Source organism: Phoenix dactylifera, chromosome 16 (genome assembly GCF_051530095.1).
Source record: "Phoenix dactylifera cultivar Ajwa chromosome 16, Ajwa_hap1_PhDact_Kaust_v1.1, whole genome shotgun sequence".
Taxonomy (NCBI): domain Eukaryota; kingdom Viridiplantae; phylum Streptophyta; class Magnoliopsida; order Arecales; family Arecaceae; genus Phoenix; species Phoenix dactylifera.
Window position 1 is genome coordinate 951,001 of NC_143205.1, and position 21,356 is coordinate 972,356.

Genomic DNA, 21,356 nt, shown 5'->3' on the forward strand with positions numbered 1-21,356 from the left:
CAAGGTATCGATACATAGTCTGGCTACGAGTCCAAATCTATTTTGAAGCAAAAACTTATTTTCTTGAAGCATATTCAATATTCCAAATCATAGGATATATAAAATCATACAATATCGAAATTAATTGAACATAATCCATATCAAAATCAATACGTTCAATTAAGAATCATACAATATTCTAGAAAGAGATATATATAATAATAAAACACTATGCATCAAGTTTATAAATCAAGAATTCAATTCAAAAAATATTTATAATTTGTCGATAAATTTAGAAAAGGAGTTATATTACTTATCTTGCGAGCAAATCCAAAGTATTAGTCCAATCAATTTCAAAAATTCCTTTAAGATTCTGGTATTTAAAATTATATTTTTATCAGAATTTATCATGATTATTTCAAGAGTAGAACTCCTAATTTCAATACTCTCATAGGGCTGATCTAATGAAAATGCCCGACGCCTCGGTTGGTCTAATCAAGGCAAAACTCATTTGATCATATTCAAACTAGGGTATAGATGGTTTAATAAAGATCGGAGGCAACCAAATCTAATAGTATCCAAGAAGAGCCAAGATAGGGGTTAGCGTGCCGCCCGTCGAATATGGATTAGGGCCCTTCACTAGGGTTGATCCAAAATCATGAAGAGAAGTGGCTTACTAGATCTATCATCTCTAGAGAGAGTAGAGCGAAAAAATCCGGTAGAAAGAGAATCAAGAGAGAAAACAAAACAAAGAAAGAGAAAAAAGAAAGAGAGTGGGAAGAGCGAGAAAAGAGAGAGGAGAGAGAAAGAGAGAAAAGAGAGAAGAGGGAAGAAGAGAGAGAAACCTCTCTGCGGAATCGAAAGATGAAGACTGAATTACGGCACCCCCTATTCAGATGATTTCTGGCAATTCGCCGACTCAAATCGTGATGAATAAAAGCCAAGACACCAGAGAAGAAAGAGAATAAGATGAAGGACTCTTACATCGGTCCCGCAAGACGTTTTGACGACTCTTTCCGACAGAAATAGGAGGAAAAAACTCTTGGAATTGGTGATGATTTCTTGGTTATTTGTTGATGGAGCTAAATGAGGAGGAGGAGGTCTTTAAATAGGCTAAATCTAGTTTGATCCAGCTGGTCTTTGGATCGTAGTAAGCTTTCCGATCTCCGACGCGATCGGGGAGAAAAAAAGACTCCCAGCCGGAGTTTTCTTCCCTACCTTCCTCATGTGCGATCACATAAAGCTTTATCCCAAAAATGGCTGGCCGGGCCTAGTCAACTAGGCCTCACAATTATATTTGTCTCTAATACATCATAGTTTAGTATAGAGCCCCTTATAAAGCTAACTTAGATAAACAAATCAAGGCTAAACCTATCTTAAATAAACAAGTCAAAGGCTGCTGTGGCGTCTATTCAACTTGAAACTCTCTAGACTTTTGAAAATTTTATGCAAGTTTTATTTAGAATTTTAATTTCAGAAACAATTTTTTTCTATTCTAGTTTTAAATTATTTAAAATTTTAAGTGCGGAGAATTGTTAAAGTGTTTGATTGTTGGAATAAGAAAATGATCAAAGATACAAGAGGTGTAAAATAATGATTAAAGAAAATTATGATCCGTAGAGATTTAACTGAAAATATAAATTTATAATTTCACATTTTTAGAATTTCTATATATTCTTTGCACATCCAAGTAGTTGGTCTAAAAATAAATTTTTTATTGAAATTGTAAATTATCATGAAATATTAAAAGAAGTGCTTGTGCATAAATTCCATGCAGGGGATTGCCAAAAAAGAAAAAAAGATGAGATGCCTCCGATCTCCCATTTTCCACTATCTCACCCAAAAAAATATAAAATAATATCAAATTTTTATTAGATATCTAGTTCTTTATTATAAATATATCCGACAAAATGAAGAAATAATATCTAATTCTTTATTATAAAAAAAGGGGATAGAGAGGGACCTTTCATGGCAGTTGAATTTGGCCAAGTGTCCTACGCGAACACCGTGTGGTCCAATTCCTACTTTTTTATTAATTTTTGCCAAAAAAAATGTTAAAAATTAAATAAAAAATTGAATGGAATCCATTGGAGCTCCTTTGCGCCTTCCGTTCCCAGGGCTACAAATGGACAGCCGAGGCCGACGCGGAGGAGATAACAGTGGCTTCCGGATCCAAACCCTAGAAGGCGGCCACCTCGCCCTCCGTCTCCCCTGGATCTTCTTCGCGTCCTCTACCCAATTCCTCCACGAGTCCTTTCGATTTCCGTGATCTTTTGCTTGGATTATGGTTGGCGCTTACTGATTCGAGCTCGACCGATTCGATTTCGACGCAAAGGTTCGATCTTTCTGTCCCTTTTTAGCTTCGCTCTTGCTTTCCCCCTTTGTCTAGGATTTTTTTTCTTTTTTATCGGATTTTCTTTTTAAGGGTTATTTTGTCGATCTTATTTTCAGAATTTTCTGTTCTTTTTTTTTGATAATTTCTGTGAGTAACTAGCATTTGTTTAGTTTTCCACTGTTTGAAAGGATCAAGCTTGGAACTTGGTTTAGAATATGGTTCTAACTGGCGAATGGATTTGCACACTTCATTTTTGTCAGATGGATTGTAAGAAATCTAATAGCTTATTCTTCTCTGATCATCAAATATTGTTGTCTTACTTCCGTAATGAAGCATTTGATATGAATTGCAGGCTTTAGCTTGAACTGTATAACAGCTTTTTCCTTTAGCTCATCGGCAGCTGACATGCATCACATTAGATTATGCTCTGCTGCTGGTTTTCTGGCCCATTGTTTGCAAGCATGGGTTGGATGTTTGTTGGATTTTGCGGATGTGAGCTTGAAATTTCGAGCAGCTTTGATCGTTTAATTGGTTTTTCTATTGGACGTTTTTCATGTGGCCATGTGCTTCTCTCGCATCATCGGATTCAGTTTCAAATGCAGCTGATAGTTTTAGGCCCTGTTTGGGATTGTTGTTAGCTGTAGAACTTTTAGAGCTTATAGAAGTAGAGCTTTCGAAAAGTGGAGTTTTTAGAATTAGGGCTTTTATAAAAAGCTATTTGCTGTTTGGTAACTACATTTCAAAAGTATTATGAAATTTTAATATATATTTGGTAACTAAAATTAAAAAAAAAATTTGGTATAATAAAATGACAACAAAAGATATTACATAGTGGAGTATAATATAATATAATATTACATATTATTACATATTAAAATATTTTTATTTTGTATAATATTGTTATATAATATAATATAATATTGAATATTGTAGCATAATAATATAACATAATATGATATGATATAATAATATATTATTTATAGTATAATATTACTATAATATTATATTATATTATATTATTATAATATAATAATATTGCAATATAATATAACAAAATAATATAATAATAATATGATATTATTATAATATACTCATACAATATAATATAATATAATGAAATATAATCTAATATATTATCTTGTTATATTATTAATAGTATATTATAATATTATAATAATAATATATTATATTATCATAATATAACTATTATTATAATAATAATATATTATTATGATTGTAATATATGTTATATTATGTTTATAATATAATATAAGAATATATTATTTTATAATGATGTATTACTACAATAATATAATATATTATACTATTATAATGTAATAATATAATATAATATAACGTAATATATTATTAATTCATTATTCTATTATATTATATTTATTATATAATAATTTATTAGATATGATATCATATAATATAAGATGTAATTATGAGATTTGTTGGTGGGTATTTTGGTCATCAGCAAGTTTCATTAAAATCAAAACAACTTTCCGACATTGGCCAAAAAGTACTTTTGGAGAGAAGCTCCAAAATAGAGGTTTTCTCAAGTAGACCTTTTCAGCTTTCTGACAAAACCAAACAGCTTTCTGATTTTTTACCAAATACCACTATATCATCCAAAAGTGCATTTGGAGGGCCAGAAAGTGATCCTTCAAAAGCTTTGCCAAATGAAGCCTTAGCATCCAATCTTTTCAAGTTTGGCTTGTTGACTTTAGTCTTTCTAGGAGATGTACTATCATATGATGTCTAATTCTCTTTCTTCTCTTCTTCTCGGTGTAGATCTGTGATTCCATATTGTTGACTCTTTTAATGGGTCAAGTAAGGTAAAGCAACAACTTAATAGACAATTCCAACCATCTGATCTTAGAATTTTCTCTTCCCAACTGTTGCTTTTCTTATCGCTGAATTTTTATGGGAAAGGTTTATTAGTGGTAGTTGGTCTTCTTCAATTAGCACTCTAATAACTATCTGTATCAGTAGTGTTCTTTCTAACATGCAGAGTTTGTGCTTGACCTTCATGTTTTTTGAAGCAATATGAATATTGAAAAATGGAAAGTGCATTTTGAGCAGTAAAAATAGATAGATTTGTAAAAACTATCTAATACTAAAACCAATCTATGGCAAGTTGCAGGTTATTTTCTGGTAAGGTTCCTCCAAGTTTGACTGTCTTTGATGAGGCTCAGAGGGTGCTCTTTGTTTGCCTAAACACCAAAATAATTAAGACTTATTTAAGACCTCGTGGAACAGTAGCAACTTATAGTAGGAATATGATGTGTAGGGAGAGTCGTGGGAAGAAGCTTGTATTTTGAACTTTAATATCTGTTTTTTTTTTTCGTGAAGAAAGTTGGCTGAAAGAATAAATATCTATGGCTCCTGGAAGCAGCATTTGCATGGAATTTCCTGAATCTCAGGTCACAGATGATGAACTTGCCAATGCTAGCATTGAACTTGATGGTATCCTACCTTCCAAGTCTTCCACTGCTTCTGGTATTAAAGCAGGCTTATCTTCTACGAGAAGTGTGCATGAGCTTCTTGAATGCCCAGTCTGTACAAACTCTATGTACCCTCCCATACACCAGGTTTTTTCTTCTTCCACTTCTACATGAATGGTGTCTCCTGTCTCTCTATCTGAGCTTATGTTACTAATAAAAGCACAAAACATCAGGATAAATTTGTCTTCTCCAGTGCTTACTTGGTTACTTTCTCTTTTTGTTTAAACAGATGTGACTATGCTTGTTGATTGGCCAATATCTTGCCATGCAGAGTCTTGTAAACATGATCATATTTTTCCACTTACTGTTATTTTCTTTTTCTTTTTTTTTAAATAGGATCGTATTTTTCCACAGCATACAATTACTCTCAAACACCTTTTTATTGTTGTGTAGGTCTCTTAGATTGCTTGTGGTAGTCTCTCTGAGTTTGCTACTTTGCGTTTTCATGTATAGTATTATAGATTATTTAACTGTTTGCAAAATGAATCTATATATTAGAAATATCACAAGTGAAAAAGCATTCTGGACAGAAGGCGCCTAGTGGACCCAATGGTGCCTAGGCAGGTACAGGTGCTGAGGCAAATTGAATTAAACAGTTGTCCAGTAATTAAACTCTAGCTTATAAATCAAATAAGTTAAAAAAAATAGAGAAGTCGGCGAAGGCAGAAAATAAGTTGCATCAACAAATTCAGCATCGAGCAGTAATATGAGCAATAAGGGAAGGCATGGAACAAGTGAAGGAGCAGCGATGACAGACACAGGAAGAGGAGAGGAAGAGGTGCAGTGGCAGCAGGAGGAGGAAGAGAAAGAGGAGAGGAAGAAGAAGGGGTGGAAGAAAAAGCGGTTTAACCATTGCCTGTGGGAGCCACCCTCACCATCTTCTAGGTCATGCTTCCTACTGTTGCCATCAGGAGCACCTTTTTCTTCCACTCTCCTCTTCTCTCCACTCCTGTCACTTGCATGTTTGGGAGTTAGGACATGAACAAACCTGCACTTGCTTGTTTAGCACTCCCTTTCTTGAGTTTGCCTAGCACATCCTTTGTTGGTGGCAGAGTTTGACATTTATAAGTAGAATACACATAATGGTATGCATGTATGCATGAGTGCATGTGTGTTTCTTTTCCCTAGGTTCCTAACTGACATAACCCTTTTTTTTCTTGGTTCGTCCTGTGTCGTGATAATTAGCAGCAATACCATACTTATAGACAAATTTTGAGATGCTTGAGAATGTATGCCTGGCTTCTACTCCAAATTATGTTGCACTAGTTACACAATGCATTGCAAGATGACACAATTGGCTGATCTATTTGATGCATGCTTGGGTTTTTTTCCCCAGAGAGCTAATTTAAGTTTTAATCATCATGCATAGGAGGCATTGAACTTATAAGGAACATGCTTCCGCCATTTTATTTTGCAGTGCCCAAATGGTCACACTCTCTGCTCAAGTTGCAAGCTCAGAGTACATAATCACTGCCCTACTTGTCGCCAAGAACTGGGTAATATCAGATGCTTAGCTCTTGAGAAGGTGGCAGAGTCACTCGAGCTTCCCTGTAAATATCAGAACCTGGGATGCTCTGAAATACATCCATATTATACTAAATTGAAACACGAGCAACTATGCGGGTTCAGGCCATACAATTGCCCCTATGCAGGTTCTGAATGCCTGGTCATGGGTGACATTCCAATGCTTGTGGCCCACCTGAAAAACGATCATAAAGTGGATATGCATGTTGGGTGCACATTCAACCACCGTTATGTGAAATCCAACCCCCATGATGTTGAAAATGCAACATGGATGCTCACTGTAAGCCCTTTCCTCACTTTATTACTATTATTTTTGTTATTGACTCTGTATTCTTTTAAAATGTTCCTCTTTTTTTTTATGATGACAAGTTAGAATAGTTAGTCCTTGCTGCAATATTTTTCACCTATTTACTTCTCAAACAACACTTACTTCCACATGCGTATCACACTGGACATGTTTGAGATTAACAGACACCAATTATGGTTATGGATAGCAGCTTTAAGTTTAGAGTCCAATTATAGTTATGTATAGCAGTCCTAATTTTATAGTTAACTTTAAAAGCGAGTACTTTATCTCATGCAAATATTAGTTACTGCTTGCAAGCATAATATATTCTAGTCAAGTGTGTTTATAGATGTAGTGCTAAAAGATAACTTATGTAAAGTGAAAATATCACGCATTTGGTGTAATTCTTAGTCTTTAGACATCATCCCAGTCCAGACCATTCATACCACTTCTGTTTTTCTGTCGCAAAATTATCCTGCAGGTTTTCAGCTGTTTTGGACAGTACTTCTGTCTTCACTTTGAGGCCTTCCTCTTGGGAATGGCTCCAGTTTACATGGGGTTCTTAAGATTTATGGGTGAAGACAGTGAGGCAAAGAACTTCAGTTACAGCCTGGAAGTGGGTGGCAATGGGAGGAAACTGATATGGCAGGGAGTGCCCAGAAGCATCAGGGACAGCCACAGGAAGGTTCGGGATAGCTACGATGGGTTGATCATCCACCGAAACATGGCCCTCTTCTTCTCAGGTGGCAGCCGGCAGGAGCTGAAACTGCGGGTGACTGGTCGAATTTGGAAGGAGCAATGATTTGAACTGTCTTCCAAGCTTCTGTTGTTTTCCAAGCTTGGAAAGAGCAATGATTTGAGCTTTTTTCCAAGCTTTTGTTGTTCAACTGAGTGCAACAATAGGACTGTGGTTAGCTGATGAATTATGTTGAGTCTGTATGCTTTAACACTGCATTTTGTACCTTAGCAAATGCATAAGTCGAACTCTGCTTTTGTATATGTTCACTTGTGTGTGATGCAAGATAAGAGGAAGCACATGATAAACATTTGTTGACTGGCCATTCATGTCCAAGTGTCATAAGGTCTCGAGAGAGAAGAGGAGGATCAAGTGCCTGATACTTGAGTTATCGTTCTCTTTCACTGTCTTATAAAAGCCCCGATTAAGTGATTAATTTCCTTGTGACAACACTAGGCAGTATCCTGTACAGGAGGAAAAGGGTGTTGTGATTTTTTTCTGCAGGAAGAGATTGTTGTTGTCTCTGCTTTTGTCCATGATGCTGGTTTCATTTTGTACCATAGAGGTATGTTCATAATAATTTTTGTTAAGAGTGGTTGTGTTGGCCGCTAACTAAAATCTTCCTATGTGCAGATAGAGCAGGCTAAAGGAAGTGCCACTGGGATCCAACATGCTCTGCTAGGGTGTGGGAACATCAATAAAAGTGAACTGCACATGTAGGTGCCTCTCATCTAGCTCTGCAATACTGTTTATTTGGATTTCATGTTGGTAGAATGTGAAGGATAGGTTATTTGTCCTTGACAGCAAACGGAATTTTAAAAGATAGCTAGTTCTTGGAAACTGAGTGTGAGCAGGACAAAGATGCTGTCCAGCATAGCCAAGGTTGCTTGATCTATTGCAAAAACCCATCGACACAACAAATGGCTGTGTCTATAATCAAAATTGATGGAAATTGGTGCTCACCATTGTCCAACAATTGCTTTTAGCATTGAATTAGATGACCCCCATTCAGATATGTATTAGGCATGCATGGATACTATATTAACGTGAAAATACGATGAGAGACATGAAAAATCATTTGGCTCTAACCTGTGAAATGTCAACCTCTTTCATGATGCATGCTTCTTTAAGCCACGCACTCAAACCTTTTCCAGAATCCACTGCTGTACTTTTCTGGATGTCATTCCGAGATTTCTGCACACAATTACTATAAAATTTCATTTTTTTTTTATTTTGTCAGTATATTACCTTTTTCTAAGTTTGCATACTTCTACTGGGTGTATCGAAACTTATTTCTGTAGCAACTCATATCTGTTGAAATCATCCATCCCTATGATGGCGAAATCCATTAGGTTTTGAATTATCAAAGTAGTGACCTCATACCTCAAGCTTCTGTGCAAAATCTATCCAGAAATAATCCGTCCCTATGATGGCAGAGCTTGTATACCGTGTTGTGTTCCACACCATTTTGTACATTTCTCCATTGACCAGGATCCTGCTAAAACTCTTGAAGCATGACGTACCATCAGCCTTTGAAGTTGGTAGAATAACTCCATCCTAGTTCCCAATGTTAGTTGGCCAAGCAAAGCATGCATCTGTCTCCTTTGGCAGTTAAAGATACACAGTCATCTGAGTTTATTGCAAGGAGAGAAAAATTTATGTTATACTAATGACCGGTCTTCTTGTCCTACTGTGTTGAGTATGTCTTGAGTCTACAAATTATAGAAATCAAGTCTAAATCGATTGAGGACACCATATTGAAAATCAGTTCGAGTCTACGTCGCCTTACTCTATTATATATATTTTTTGTAATCTTAAGAGAAGAGAGCAATTGAGTGTCCTAGAGATCGGATAGATTGGAGGCTAGGATTTGTGAGGCAATCTTGTACTTTGTAATCTTTAGTTTGTTTTTATAGTGAAGCTTTTACATTGTTTCTGCTAAGAGACGTAGATCAATAAACTAAACCATGGAAATATTGCTTGCTCTTATTCTTCTCCTGTTTTTTCTTGTTCTTTTCTCTTTTTTCTTTTTGTGTTACGACAGACTTCAATTGTGAGTACCATGAATATGGTCTCAGAAAAGATCTAACTGCGGAGAAGAGACAGACTTACTGTTCATATCAAGTCCTAGGGGGTGATCCATTCTCTGATTCTTCAAATACCATCAACATATGCAATTATGCATCCATTCAAGCTATAGTTGCTGGTATGCGCCTCTTGGGCCCTCACAAGGAAACTTCCTTGAAGCTTGAAACGTGGTCTTTGATCTCTTGTGACGTATGGCAGCTTTTCTCGTCACTAGTTGGAGGTACAACATACGCTCTATTTGCTCAAGCTCGGTTCGGCGAGGCTTGAGCTTCAGCCAAGTCGAGCCAAGCTTTTTTTCACTATATATGAACAAGACCACTGTTTAGGTTCAACTTTTTTACGAGCCAGCTTTGGAATTAATTTGAGCTTGGATTATTTCCTAACAGGTCCGAGCTCAAATAAGCTCATAGCGAGCCAAGCCCGAGTTGCTCGTTAGTAGCTTAGGTTCATTTGCACCCTCGCATATAACCACTTGATACCTTTGCTTTATGGACACATATAAAGAAGTCTGAGTTGTACCACATAAAGAAAATTGCAATGTACAACTGGATTTTATTTTCAATAAGTTTTACTAAAACATGTTTGCACAATATCTAAAAACAAGTGAGTTAGAATGCGTTGATGCAGTCGAAGGACTCCATGTCTGCTTTGTGCCTGGACTAGGAGTTTAAACATCCAAAAGGAGGCCTCATAACAGTAACACAAGTGATAGAAGGCTGTCAAAACTCAAGAGAGTTGCATGGCTACACCAAAAATTATGCTTGAGTAAACTTGAAGGCCAATTCCATATTTCATAATTCAAGGATGACTTTTCTTTAATTGTCGTTGGAACTTTTGTATTTCTTTCTTCTAAAAACTCATGTTATATTTAAAAGTTTAGTAGAAGTTAGAAACTATTTTCTACTATTTATTTAATATTTATCTCTTTATTTTCTTTTAGGAAATATGTATCTTATGACAATGAGGAAAAAATCTATTGGCTTTGGGAGATCTCAGCTTTAATTACCCTCTTAAAATAACTAATTGGAATCAATAACAGAAATTACTAAAAGTTCTTCCTTTGAGATTTTTGTCCATTTTTTTAATTGGAAAGAGGCTGCTTGAGAGCCTGTGGTGCAAGACCACAGTTTAGGAAAAGGCTTTGATGAGAACCAGGTTTTGCTTCACGTAGGTCAATCTTTTAACAAATACCTGAAAAATCCAAGTTTGACCTCCCGGTTTTGCTTCGAGTAGGTCAATCTTTTAACAAATGCCTGAAAATCCGAGTTAGACCTCCCAAATAACGCCACTATGTATGCCAAGTCCAACCAAGGCCTAGGTTATGCGAGGGTACTGTCCTTGATGCTTTACATGGGAGACTTCGAAGAAATTTGAGCGCCACACAACCAATTTTGAAGTGCAGGTCAAACATATAGTGGGTTAGCATGGCAAACTCAAAATATTTATTCCCTTTTTGTCTGTATGCTCACATAATATATATATATATATTATAGTTGTTAGAATCATGTACAATCTCAACTATTATAGTTGGTACGATATTAGATATCACAGCTGCCACATATTACATGCACAATCTTAGAATATCAGCTCAAATAATCTCCAAAAATCATGGGATCTAATTGTCATATTCAAATTTAGTATTTGTACCAAATTATAGGATTTTGCTATTGTATTATACTCTATCTGGTCCCTAGTATCTTTTTCATAATCTTGAAATTTTATTGTTTTATTTTACTATATCTGGGGGCTTAACTTGTATATAAAGTACACTAGTGCCATGAGTAGAACAAGCAATTCAAAATTTATTTCTAACACAAATTTTTCATGGTATCAGAGCGAGTTTTTTCTTGATCAGTCAACCCCTCTTTCTTGTTCTCCTATCATCCTTTCAGTGTTTGTTTTTCTTGACCCTCTATTCTCCATTTGATAATTATGGCATTTTCTACTGATATTTCTAATCCTAGTGCTGATATAATGTCACCGTTCTTTCCCCACCACTTAGATAACCCAAGCATGATCCTGATCTCTCAAATCCTTACTAGTGACAATTATCTTCTATGGAGGCATGCCATGAAGACTGCTCTCTTAGCCAAGAATAAAATTGGCTTTATTAATGGCTTGCTTGAAAAACCTGACAAAAGTTTAGCAATACTTGATGCAAGGCAATGTTGCAACACCATGGTGCTTTCCTAAATTTGGAACATAGTCCACAAAGATCTTGTGAGCAGTATAGTTTATTTTAAAACTGCAAAGGAGGCATGGGAAGATCTGAAAGAGCACTTTTCTCATGGTAAGGCTACCCAAATTTATCGTATCAAGCGAGAAATCTCAATGCATATTCAAGATCAATCTTTTGTTGCTTCTTATTTTACTACACTCAAAGTATATTGGGATAAAATCAATGGTCTATGTCCACTTCTTACTTACACCTATGGTGCAATGAAAGAGTTGAATCCGATCTCTCAAAATGAAAAGGTTTTTTAATTCCTTATAGGGCTCAATGACTTCTTTTCAACTGTTCGAAGCTAAATACTCACCATGGAGCCACTACTTGTAGTAAGCAAAACTTTTTTTTCTGATTTTGCAAGAGGAGAAATAGAAGGCACATTAAGTCAAATTGATGCAATCTCTTGAAGGCGCTGCCATGGCTACTTCACATTTTAACAAGCACAATTTTAGTCACTTCAGTAACCAACAAGGAGGTCGTAGTAGTAGAGATCGTGTCGGTCGAGGACAAGCACATTGTGATTACTGCAATAATCTTGGTTGCACATGTGACACTTATTATAAATTATATGGCTGCCCAAACTACTGTGGAGGAACCAAAACCCTACTATTGTAAATCATATTGCCAATAGTAAAAATCCTTTTGGCTCATCTATTGTGCCCCAGCTCACACCAGAGTAGTATGTTCATTTTCTATCCATATTAAACATTGACAAAACCACCACTTCCATCAACATAGGTATTCCTTCCAACTCACAACCCATGACATGGGTAATTGACACAGATTCTTGTGACCACATGGTCTCCAACTTTAATCTTTTTTTATTACTTGAACCTTAACCAACTCGTCAATCTAAACTACTGACTGAAGATTCCATTCAAATAACCCAAAGGGACTATTGAAATATCCCCTTCTCTTGAGTTAAAAAAATGTTCTTTGTGTACCCACTTTCAATTTTTATTATCCAATAGTAAGTTTACTAAACCACATAATTGTGTTGTCATATTTTTTTTCTGACTTTTGTGTTTTTCAGGACCTGCCAATGAGGAACTTGATTGGTCTCGGTAAAGAAAATAATGGCATTTACTATCACAAGGCTCCAGTATCTCATACTTCTACAAGTTATTGCACCTAGTTGAGTCTTTGGCACAATTGTTTGGGCCATCCATCGACTCTAAGATTAAATATTTTAGCCCAAGATATTTCTATTTCTCTTTCTACTTTTTAATATAAAATAGATTCTTATACTGTTTGTCCTCTAGCAAAACATACTAGAGTTTCTTCTCTTACAAGTACTTCTATTTCTTCCTTCATTTTTGAACTTATTTATATTGATATTTAGGAAAGTTGTTCTATTCCATCTCATACCAGTGCATGTTATTTTTTAACTATTGTAGATGACTTTTCATGTTGCACATGGATTTTTCTCATGCGATTCAAATATGAAACATTTTATTTGCTTAGAAAATTTATTGCTCTTATAGGCAACCAATTTTCTCATAAAATAAAAATAGTTAGAAGTGATAATGGGATGGAATTTATGGATCATCAATTGCAAACTTACCTTGATTCTTTAGGAATTATTCATAAATTATCTTGTGTTGGAACGCCATAGCAAAATGGTATAGTTGAGCGTGAACATAGACACCTCCTTGAAGTAGCTCAAGTATTACATTTTCAAGCCAATCTACCACTCCAATTTTGGGGTAAGTGTGTTTTAACTATTGTTTATCTTATTAACCGATTTCCTTCTCCTATTTTAAGTGGTAAATCTCGTCATGAAATATTTTTTGATAAAAAAAATTCTCTTACCACCATGGACGTACCTTTGGATGTTTTGCTCATATCCAAGCCAAAAATAAATTTAGACCTCGCGCACATAAATGCATTTTTTGTAGAAAATCCCTATGGCCAAAAGGCTATCATGTGTATGACCTACTTGAGAAAAAAATATTCACTATTTGGGATGTCATTTTTCATGATTCAGTTTTTCCATTTGCCAATACATCTCACATTTTTCCTTCTTCCCAATGACTAATTCTTCCTTACATTATTGATAATGGTGATGAACTCATCCTCTCTACTCCTTCAATTGATCTTCCATCTTCACCTACTTGGCCTTCTTCCACTTCTAATTAAGATTCCATCGAACCGGTTGATCTTTCTAAAACATCCGTCAATCTACCTCCAAAACGCTCCACAAGCATCTGACGTCCTCCCTAATGGCTTCAAGATTTTTAGTGCTCTCAAGTTTCGTCATATTCTTACCTATACCTAAACAACCTCGTAATAGGTACTAAGTATCTACTCTAAAATTATCTTTTTTTTTATAAATTCTCTAGCTCTCATCGTGCTTTTCTAGCTTCTATTTTCTCTTCTCAAGAACCCAAGTCTTTTCTCTCAGCAATGAAACATGCTTACTGACATGATGCTATGGCCAATGAAATTAAGGCCTTAGAGTTTAATCATATTTGGACCGTGATGCCACTTCCACCAGGCAAACATTCCATCAGATGCAAATGGGTATATAAGATCAAATGCAAGTCCGATGGTAGTATTGAATGGTATAAAGCAAGGTTGTTGCTAAAGACTACACTCAAGTTAAAGGCCTGGATTACTATGAAACATTTACTTCTATTGCCAAATTGGTTACAGTTTGTTGTCTTATTGCCATTGTAGCTGCCAAGCAATGGCATCTATACCAGCTTAATGTCAATAATGCCTTCCTCCATGGTGATTTAATAAAAAAGTTTGCATGCAACTACCACCAGATTTTTCTTGAAAGGAGGAGAAAGGAGAACAGTTGGTCTGCCGCTTCAATAAATTCTTATATAGTCTTAAACAAGCCTCTTGTAACTGGTTTTCCAAATTCTCTACTATACTACTTTAGGCTGGTTTCACTCATTCAATTATCGATTATTCACTCTTTACCCTCAAATCTAAAGGCAACATTGCCATTGTACTTGTTTATGTTGATATACTCACTACTAGCAATGATCCTTCTTTCATTGCTTCCACTAAATCTTTCCTCCAACATCAATTTCGAATTAATGATCTTGGCACACTTAAATACTTTATGGGCATCGAAGTTGCACACTTCAGTAAAGGTATTTTTCTTTGTCAACAGAAGTATGCCTAGATATTCTTGAAGATAAAGTTGTTTTAGGTGCTAAACCAGTGCACACCCAGATGGAGCAAATTTTAAAATTATTACATGATGTTGGAGAACTTTTGCATGATCCTATACCATATAAATGCCTGATAGGTCGTTTGATTTATCTCACAATCACTGATCCAGACATTACCTTTATTGTCAATCTTCTTAGTCAATTTATACAGGCACCATGCCACCCCCATATGGATGCTGCTCTTTGAGTCTTAAGATACCGCAAATCATGCCCTAGTTTTGGTCATGCCTACTTCGAACAACTTTTATCTTAGTGTTTATTGTGATGCTAATTGGGCGACTTGTTCTACTACTTGTCATTCTGTCACAGTTATTGTAGCTTTCTTGATGATAGCCCTAGCTCATGGTGCACAAAGAAATAAAGTATTTCTCTCGTTCCACCGCTGAACCTAAGTATTGATCAATGGCCTCTATCACTTGTGAATTAGTCTGGCTCAAAACTCTAGGCTCTGACTTGGCTATTCACCACCCTCAACCTATATCTCTCTATTATGATAACCAAGCAACACTTTCTATTGCCGCCAACTCTATATTCTATGAGTAGACAAAACACATCGAAATAGATTGTCATATTGTTATAAAAAAACTACAAACAAACACAATCCAGACTAAGTTCCTTCGAAGTGACAACCAACGTGCTGATATTTTTACCAAAGTTTTAGGTTGTGATCAGTTTTTTTATCTACCACACAAGTTGGATGTTACAAATCTACACACACTAACTTGAGGGGGCGTATTATACTTGTCAGAATCATACACAATCTCGCCATTATAGTATGTACGATATTAGATATCACAGTTGCTACATATTGTACGCACAATTTTGGAATATTAGCTCAGATTAATCTCCAAAAATAATGGGATCTGATTATCATATTCAAATTTAGTTTTCGTACCAAATTATTGGATTTTACTATTGTATTATACTATATCTGGTCTCGAGTATCTTTCCTATAATCATGAGATTCTATTGTTGTATTCTACTATATCTATGGGCTAAACTTGTATATAGAGCACACCAGTACCATGAACAGAACAAGCAATTAAAATCTTATTTCTAATACAAATTTCTCAATATATAATTTTATTAGAAAAAACTTTGCAAGAAAAGTTAAGTATATTTTCATTCATTCATTCACTTGTTCTTTTTTTTTGGAAGGGGGGAGAAAGATATAAAGTAGGAAAATGTCTACCTTTAATTCCACCTCCTATCATATGTATTCATTCAATGAACTAGCATGGTTTCAAACAATTTACCATATCAACAATTATGATTTTATTTCATAACTTAGCATAGAAGATGCTTTGGGCGCTCATAAATTGCAAATGAAAAGTTTATCGAGCTCACGACTGCTAACTTGGAAACTCTATAATCAACTAACCTACCATGTTTGGCAATAAATTCATTAAGTTAAGCAATTTTCTCCTTGCCACCTTGCAAAATTATTGCTTATGTGCACTTTATAGAGCCCTGCAGCACTACTCTTTTAACACCCAGAACTACAAGGTGGTTGGGTTTGATTAGTGGTTAACATAAACTGCAAATCTAATTTATATTTGAATCATTAAAAACTTCAACATAAGCCATGTCCCTTTGCTCACGGGACATTTCAGGTCAATGAGAGTGGCTGCCACCTCCATAAAAAATTTGAAATAATACCTCCCCCTATCTACTTTCTTGGAGCCAATGAGATGTACATGGCCTCTCTTAAATCGTTTAATTTCTTTTTTCTTCTTTCTCCCTCTTAGCAGCCTTTGTGCTGGACTCGGCCATTTTTGACCTAGTTTGCATCTACATTATAAATAATATATGCATAAAAATATAACAAATTGCCGGCATATATATGTATAACTTATGATTTGTATAAACTATCATACATAAAAACAAAACTCATACATTTTAGAACTTTGCTCCTAAATGAGCCCAGCCTGCACTCCAAGTGTTTGCAAACAAGAGGAAGCTAGGCTTGGAACTGATGACCGCTGGGGGTGAGCAACTTTGTCATGCTAGATTCGGGCTCGAGCCGAGTCCAAACAGGTTCCCCATATATCATGCCGAGCCCAAGCAGTCTAAAACTTGTCTCTTTTGATTCCTAGAAATGAATTATATTTTCCAAACCAAGCTGATTCAGTAAATCTAATTTGGTAGGGATCAAGTTATCTTGGAGCCATTTTTTCCACAAAGAAATGCCAATTCTAGCTAGGAATAGTTATTCGCACACGGGGAAGAAAAGACCAAGAATAAATGAATATTTGGTATGACAGAGATCTCATATAAGTTCTTCACAAGATAACATTGTGCATACCATTGAATTGAAGAGGGAAAACAGCCAGAGTCACGCCCAATGTAATATTGGTGGCCTCAGCCTAACCAGCCAGCTTTACCCCCTCTGCCGCTCTTGCCGCGTTTCCTCCGACGCCAGGTCAAATATTGTGGGCACCTAAGACTCGTCCCACCGTTGGTTTGCCCCGAGTTGACTCATTTGCCAAACCACATATAAACTTGGTGAAACCGAGTTTAACCTCAGATGGATAATCTTTAATTATCCTTCAAAAACATTAAAGATAATTTTATCCATCAAAACATTTACAAAATAAAACTAAAAAGAAATATATATATAAAGAAATATATGCACACAAACATTTTTGCCCATATCCGCGTTGGGCATTGAGTTCACTCGCTTTACAAGTGACTGGTCTGCACCGCTCGACCAAGCTAGAGTTCGAGCCTCCAATATTTATTTCTGTGGACCGCGTTTGATTTAATGGCGTGATGAGCCCAACCCCTGCCTTACGTTCCTACGCTTCTCCCTTACGGTGTGCTCCACATTTCCCATGCAGTTCACGGATTTCCGCAAACCAAAGGCTAAATGGCAGGGTCCAACGCATGGAACCTGGTTCTGCTGCTCTTGTATTATATTTTTCCTTGTGCGCCTGTCCATAGTCTATATAAGGATATAGTCTATATAAGGATATTGTCTCCCAAGTCTCAATCGACAGGATTGTATTGATCACATATTGCTATTTCCTTGCAGCATCATGATGCCTCTTCTTGTTGCCTCTCCTCTGCCATTATCAAGCATCCATCATGCTAAAATCTCCTCAGATTCGGCAAAGCTCGGTGGCGCCGATGCCGGTAGCCCGGCTGAGCCCAGTGGGAAGGGAACAACCTTTGCTCCTATTGATGAGTTTGATATGATTGAGCCCTTGAGCAAATGGTTAGATGGTCATGCTGATGATGACAGTAAGATGGAGTTTCTAAGGTCACAGATCATTGGAGCTGAGGCTGAGTTCGACTCCCCTTTTGGTCGACGCCGCATCACATACTCGGATCACACAGCTTCAGGGAGGTTCCTGCGGTTTGTGGAGGAATTTCTACTGCAAGATGTCCTTCCATTCTATGGTATATATCTCTCTGAATCTGATTGTTAGTATTAGCATATATAATTACGCTGCTGCTGCATCATTAAATACTTCAAGGCTCATATTAGAGGCAAACATAAATTCTAAGGAATCCATGGAAGCCAGGCTGCATCTCAAAGGAAATCCCATCTCATGGAATGAACTATAACTTGCTCCAAAAGCACCACTCCAATGACTTTTTGATTTCATGACAGGGAACACTCACACTGTGGATAGCTATGTGGGCCTCCACACCAGCAAGTTGGTCCACCAAGCCTCCCAATACATCAAGCACTGCATGGGAGCCGGCCCGCATGACATCCTCCTCTTCTGTGGCACCGGCTGTACCGCGGCGATCAAACGGCTGCAAGAGGTGATGGGGATCACTGTCCCATCCATCCTCCGTCCAGTGGTCCTCAACCACCTCCCGCCTTCCGATCGGTGGGTCATATTCATAGGCCCATATGAGCACCATTCCAACCTGCTGTCATGGCGCCAGACCCTAGCCGAAGTGGTCGAGATCGGGCTCGATGAGTCGGGGCACATCGACCTTGCAGCCCTCGAGGCCGCCCTTGAGTCCCCAGAGTACTCCGGAAGACCCAAGCTTGGTTCTTTCTCGGCCTGCAGCAATGTCACCGGAGTGCAGTCCGACACAAGTGGAATCGCACGTATGCTCCATCGGCATGGTGCCTATGCATGCTTCGACTTCGCATGCAGGTATGTACGTGTGGATCCTCCTCCCACAACCTTGTGAAACAACCATATTGATAACCGAAGTTTTATAATTACGGTGTTAGAACCACCCTATCTTGAATGACCCAGCTACATTTGAGAAACTATACCTATACTAGTAAATGCCTTCAATTGCACCACTCTACCTGTGCACGCTAGGCCAGGTGCATTTAGATCAGGTTGTAGAACTTTTGGGCCATGTTGAAGCTAGCAAGAAGAGTGCCATGCAATCAGGCTCATCTCTCAGGCCAGAAAAAGCACAAGCTGAGACTTTTTCACTTGGCACATCCATAACACACTTGATTGTGTAACAAATTTTGATCATCAATTCGTGAATCTAACAGCGCGCCATACGTGAACATCGAGATGAGATCTGGCGAGGTGGACGGCTACGATGCCGTGTTTCTCAGCCCACACAAGTTCATCGGTGGACCTGGGAGCCCCGGCATCCTTCTGATGAATGAGGGCCTCTACCGGATCAAAGGCACCCCTCCCTCCACCAGCGGCGGAGGCACCGTTCTATACGTCAGCGGCCACGATGTAAAGGTATGGAAAAATCTCAGCCGCCGGTCTCCATAATCTTGCATAATTTGGCAATCGTAAAGCTGAGGAAACGGAGGCGTGGCGGTTTTGTTGCAGGACACCGTGTATTGCGAGAACGCGGAGGAACGGGAAGATGCCGGTACGCCGGGGATCGTCCAGAAGATTCGTGCCGCGCTCGCGTTCTGCGTGAAGGAGTGGGTCGGACACGTAGCGATCCGCGAGAGGGAAGCTCTTTTTGCGCGACGAGCCATGGAGCGGATCCGGGAGAACCCGAAGGTGCGGGTGCTGGGGCACGTGTGCGAGGAGGAGCGGCAGCCGATCATGTCGTTCCTCGTGTACCCGGACGGGATGCGTGGCAAGCACCTACACTGCGGTTTCGTGACCAAGCTGTTGAACGATCTGTTCGGGATCCAGGGACGCGGCGGTTGCGCGTGCGCCGGGCCCTACGGTCACGTGCTTCTCGGGATCGACCGGGCCCGGTCCAAAGCCATCAAGACCGCGGTCGAGAGAGTGAGTAATTAATTTCTGGACCGTTCCTGTTTAACCCTACTGTTTAACCCTACGTAGGCCTTTTAATGTTTATATTGGTGCTGATGTATTATAGACCGAATCTAATTATAATTTATATGCAGCATTAAAACTTAGGATAGGAAATATTAAAACTTAAGAGTTACATTATGCTTAATTTCTAAATTATAAGTTTGTGTTTCATTTAAAATTACGTGGTGCATGGCCTAATATAAGTTGTTATATGAGTTGGTTGAACAAAAGGTGAGATATTTGCTTCCTCTTGCAGGGATATGAAGGGGCGAGGCCGGGGTGGACCCGGGTTAGTTTTGCATACTATACCTCATGGGAGGAGATGGAGTTCGTGGTGGATGCAATAGAGTTTGTGGCGGAGTACGGTCATCGATTTCTTCCTCTATATGGCTTTGATTGGAAAACTGGTCATTGGGAATATGTAGGTGCTGGACTTGTCTTTCCCATAACAAATGGAGGCGGCAACGGTGGCGAGAGTTACGAAGATTATATTGCCAGTGCTAGATGTGTCGTCAACTCTATACCAAATCTCTCGGTAGAGAGAAATATTCCAAAATGCATTGACCCTCAATTAGTGAACTTTAAGATGTAAGTGGTTGGGATCTTTCTTGGGAGCTTTGTGCTATATAAACCTCATATTTTATTATTTTCTGTAAAGGAGATTAATATATAAACTATTACAGGACAAGGATTTTAATCGGGTTTTGCCTATGTTCCCTTCAAAATGGTCACATATTTTCCTTAGGGTAAAATTATAACTAATTACACTTCGTTGCTCGAAGGAAAAAGAAGCAAGTTTATCTAATTTTCTTTTAAGTAATGATGCTTGATAGTTGCACTGATTTAGGTCGAAATCACTTAACCACCACAGCAATGATCAAGACTCAAAAAATTTTCAACTTAAAATTTCTATATTATTTCACTAGATGTATTTTAATAACTGCGCATTTGTGTGTTGTATTGTATAATCGTATATATTTGTACATCTGTGTATGGTGTGCATATGCCCCCACTACCTCTAACAACAATTATGCATCTTCATGTATAGTCACCTGGTAAATGTGCCTAGTGTCCATCCCTCTCAACAACTATGTATCTTTGTGTATAGTGGTGTTGTATAACTATATTTAATTGTGCATATATATGTATGTAGAGTGTGGATAATGGAACCATCTCCACCTACCCCTTCTAGGCTCTAGCTTGGTCACCAACCTGCCACCGCACGAGGCCAGCCCCCTCATCACCTAGGCCCTTTCCACACCTTTCT

The 21,356-nt window shown here is 37.6% G+C and overlaps 2 protein-coding genes across 6 annotated transcripts; both read left to right on the plus strand.

The window, feature by feature from the left end:
* Positions 1-1,947: 1,947 nt before the first annotated feature.
* LOC103705037 (E3 ubiquitin-protein ligase SINAT2-like) lies at positions 1,948-7,806 on the plus strand. 5 transcript variants are annotated; one of them, XM_088712587.2, is made up of 5 exons: positions 2,067-2,314; positions 2,485-2,581; positions 4,673-4,911; positions 6,242-6,628; positions 7,116-7,806. In XM_088712587.2, exons 3-5 carry the CDS (start codon positions 4,699-4,701, stop codon positions 7,434-7,436), a joined length of 921 nt encoding a protein of 306 aa, XP_088568713.1. In that variant the 5' UTR covers positions 2,067-2,314; positions 2,485-2,581; positions 4,673-4,698; the 3' UTR covers positions 7,437-7,806. The 5 variants fall into 5 exon arrangements, with proteins under 5 accessions (XP_038970672.1, XP_038970674.1, XP_088568713.1 ...); XM_039114749.3 differs by having other exon boundaries at positions 2,503-2,581; XM_039114744.3 differs by lacking the exon at positions 2,485-2,581 and having other exon boundaries at positions 1,948-2,314.
* Positions 7,807-17,748: 9,942 nt separating this feature from the next.
* LOC103705038 (uncharacterized) lies at positions 17,749-21,127 on the plus strand. The gene is made up of 5 exons (XM_008788624.6): positions 17,749-18,275; positions 18,490-18,991; positions 19,351-19,552; positions 19,646-20,059; positions 20,346-21,127. Exons 1-5 carry the CDS (start codon positions 17,912-17,914, stop codon positions 20,679-20,681), a joined length of 1,818 nt encoding a protein of 605 aa, XP_008786846.6. The 5' UTR covers positions 17,749-17,911; the 3' UTR covers positions 20,682-21,127.
* Positions 21,128-21,356: the final 229 nt, after the last annotated feature.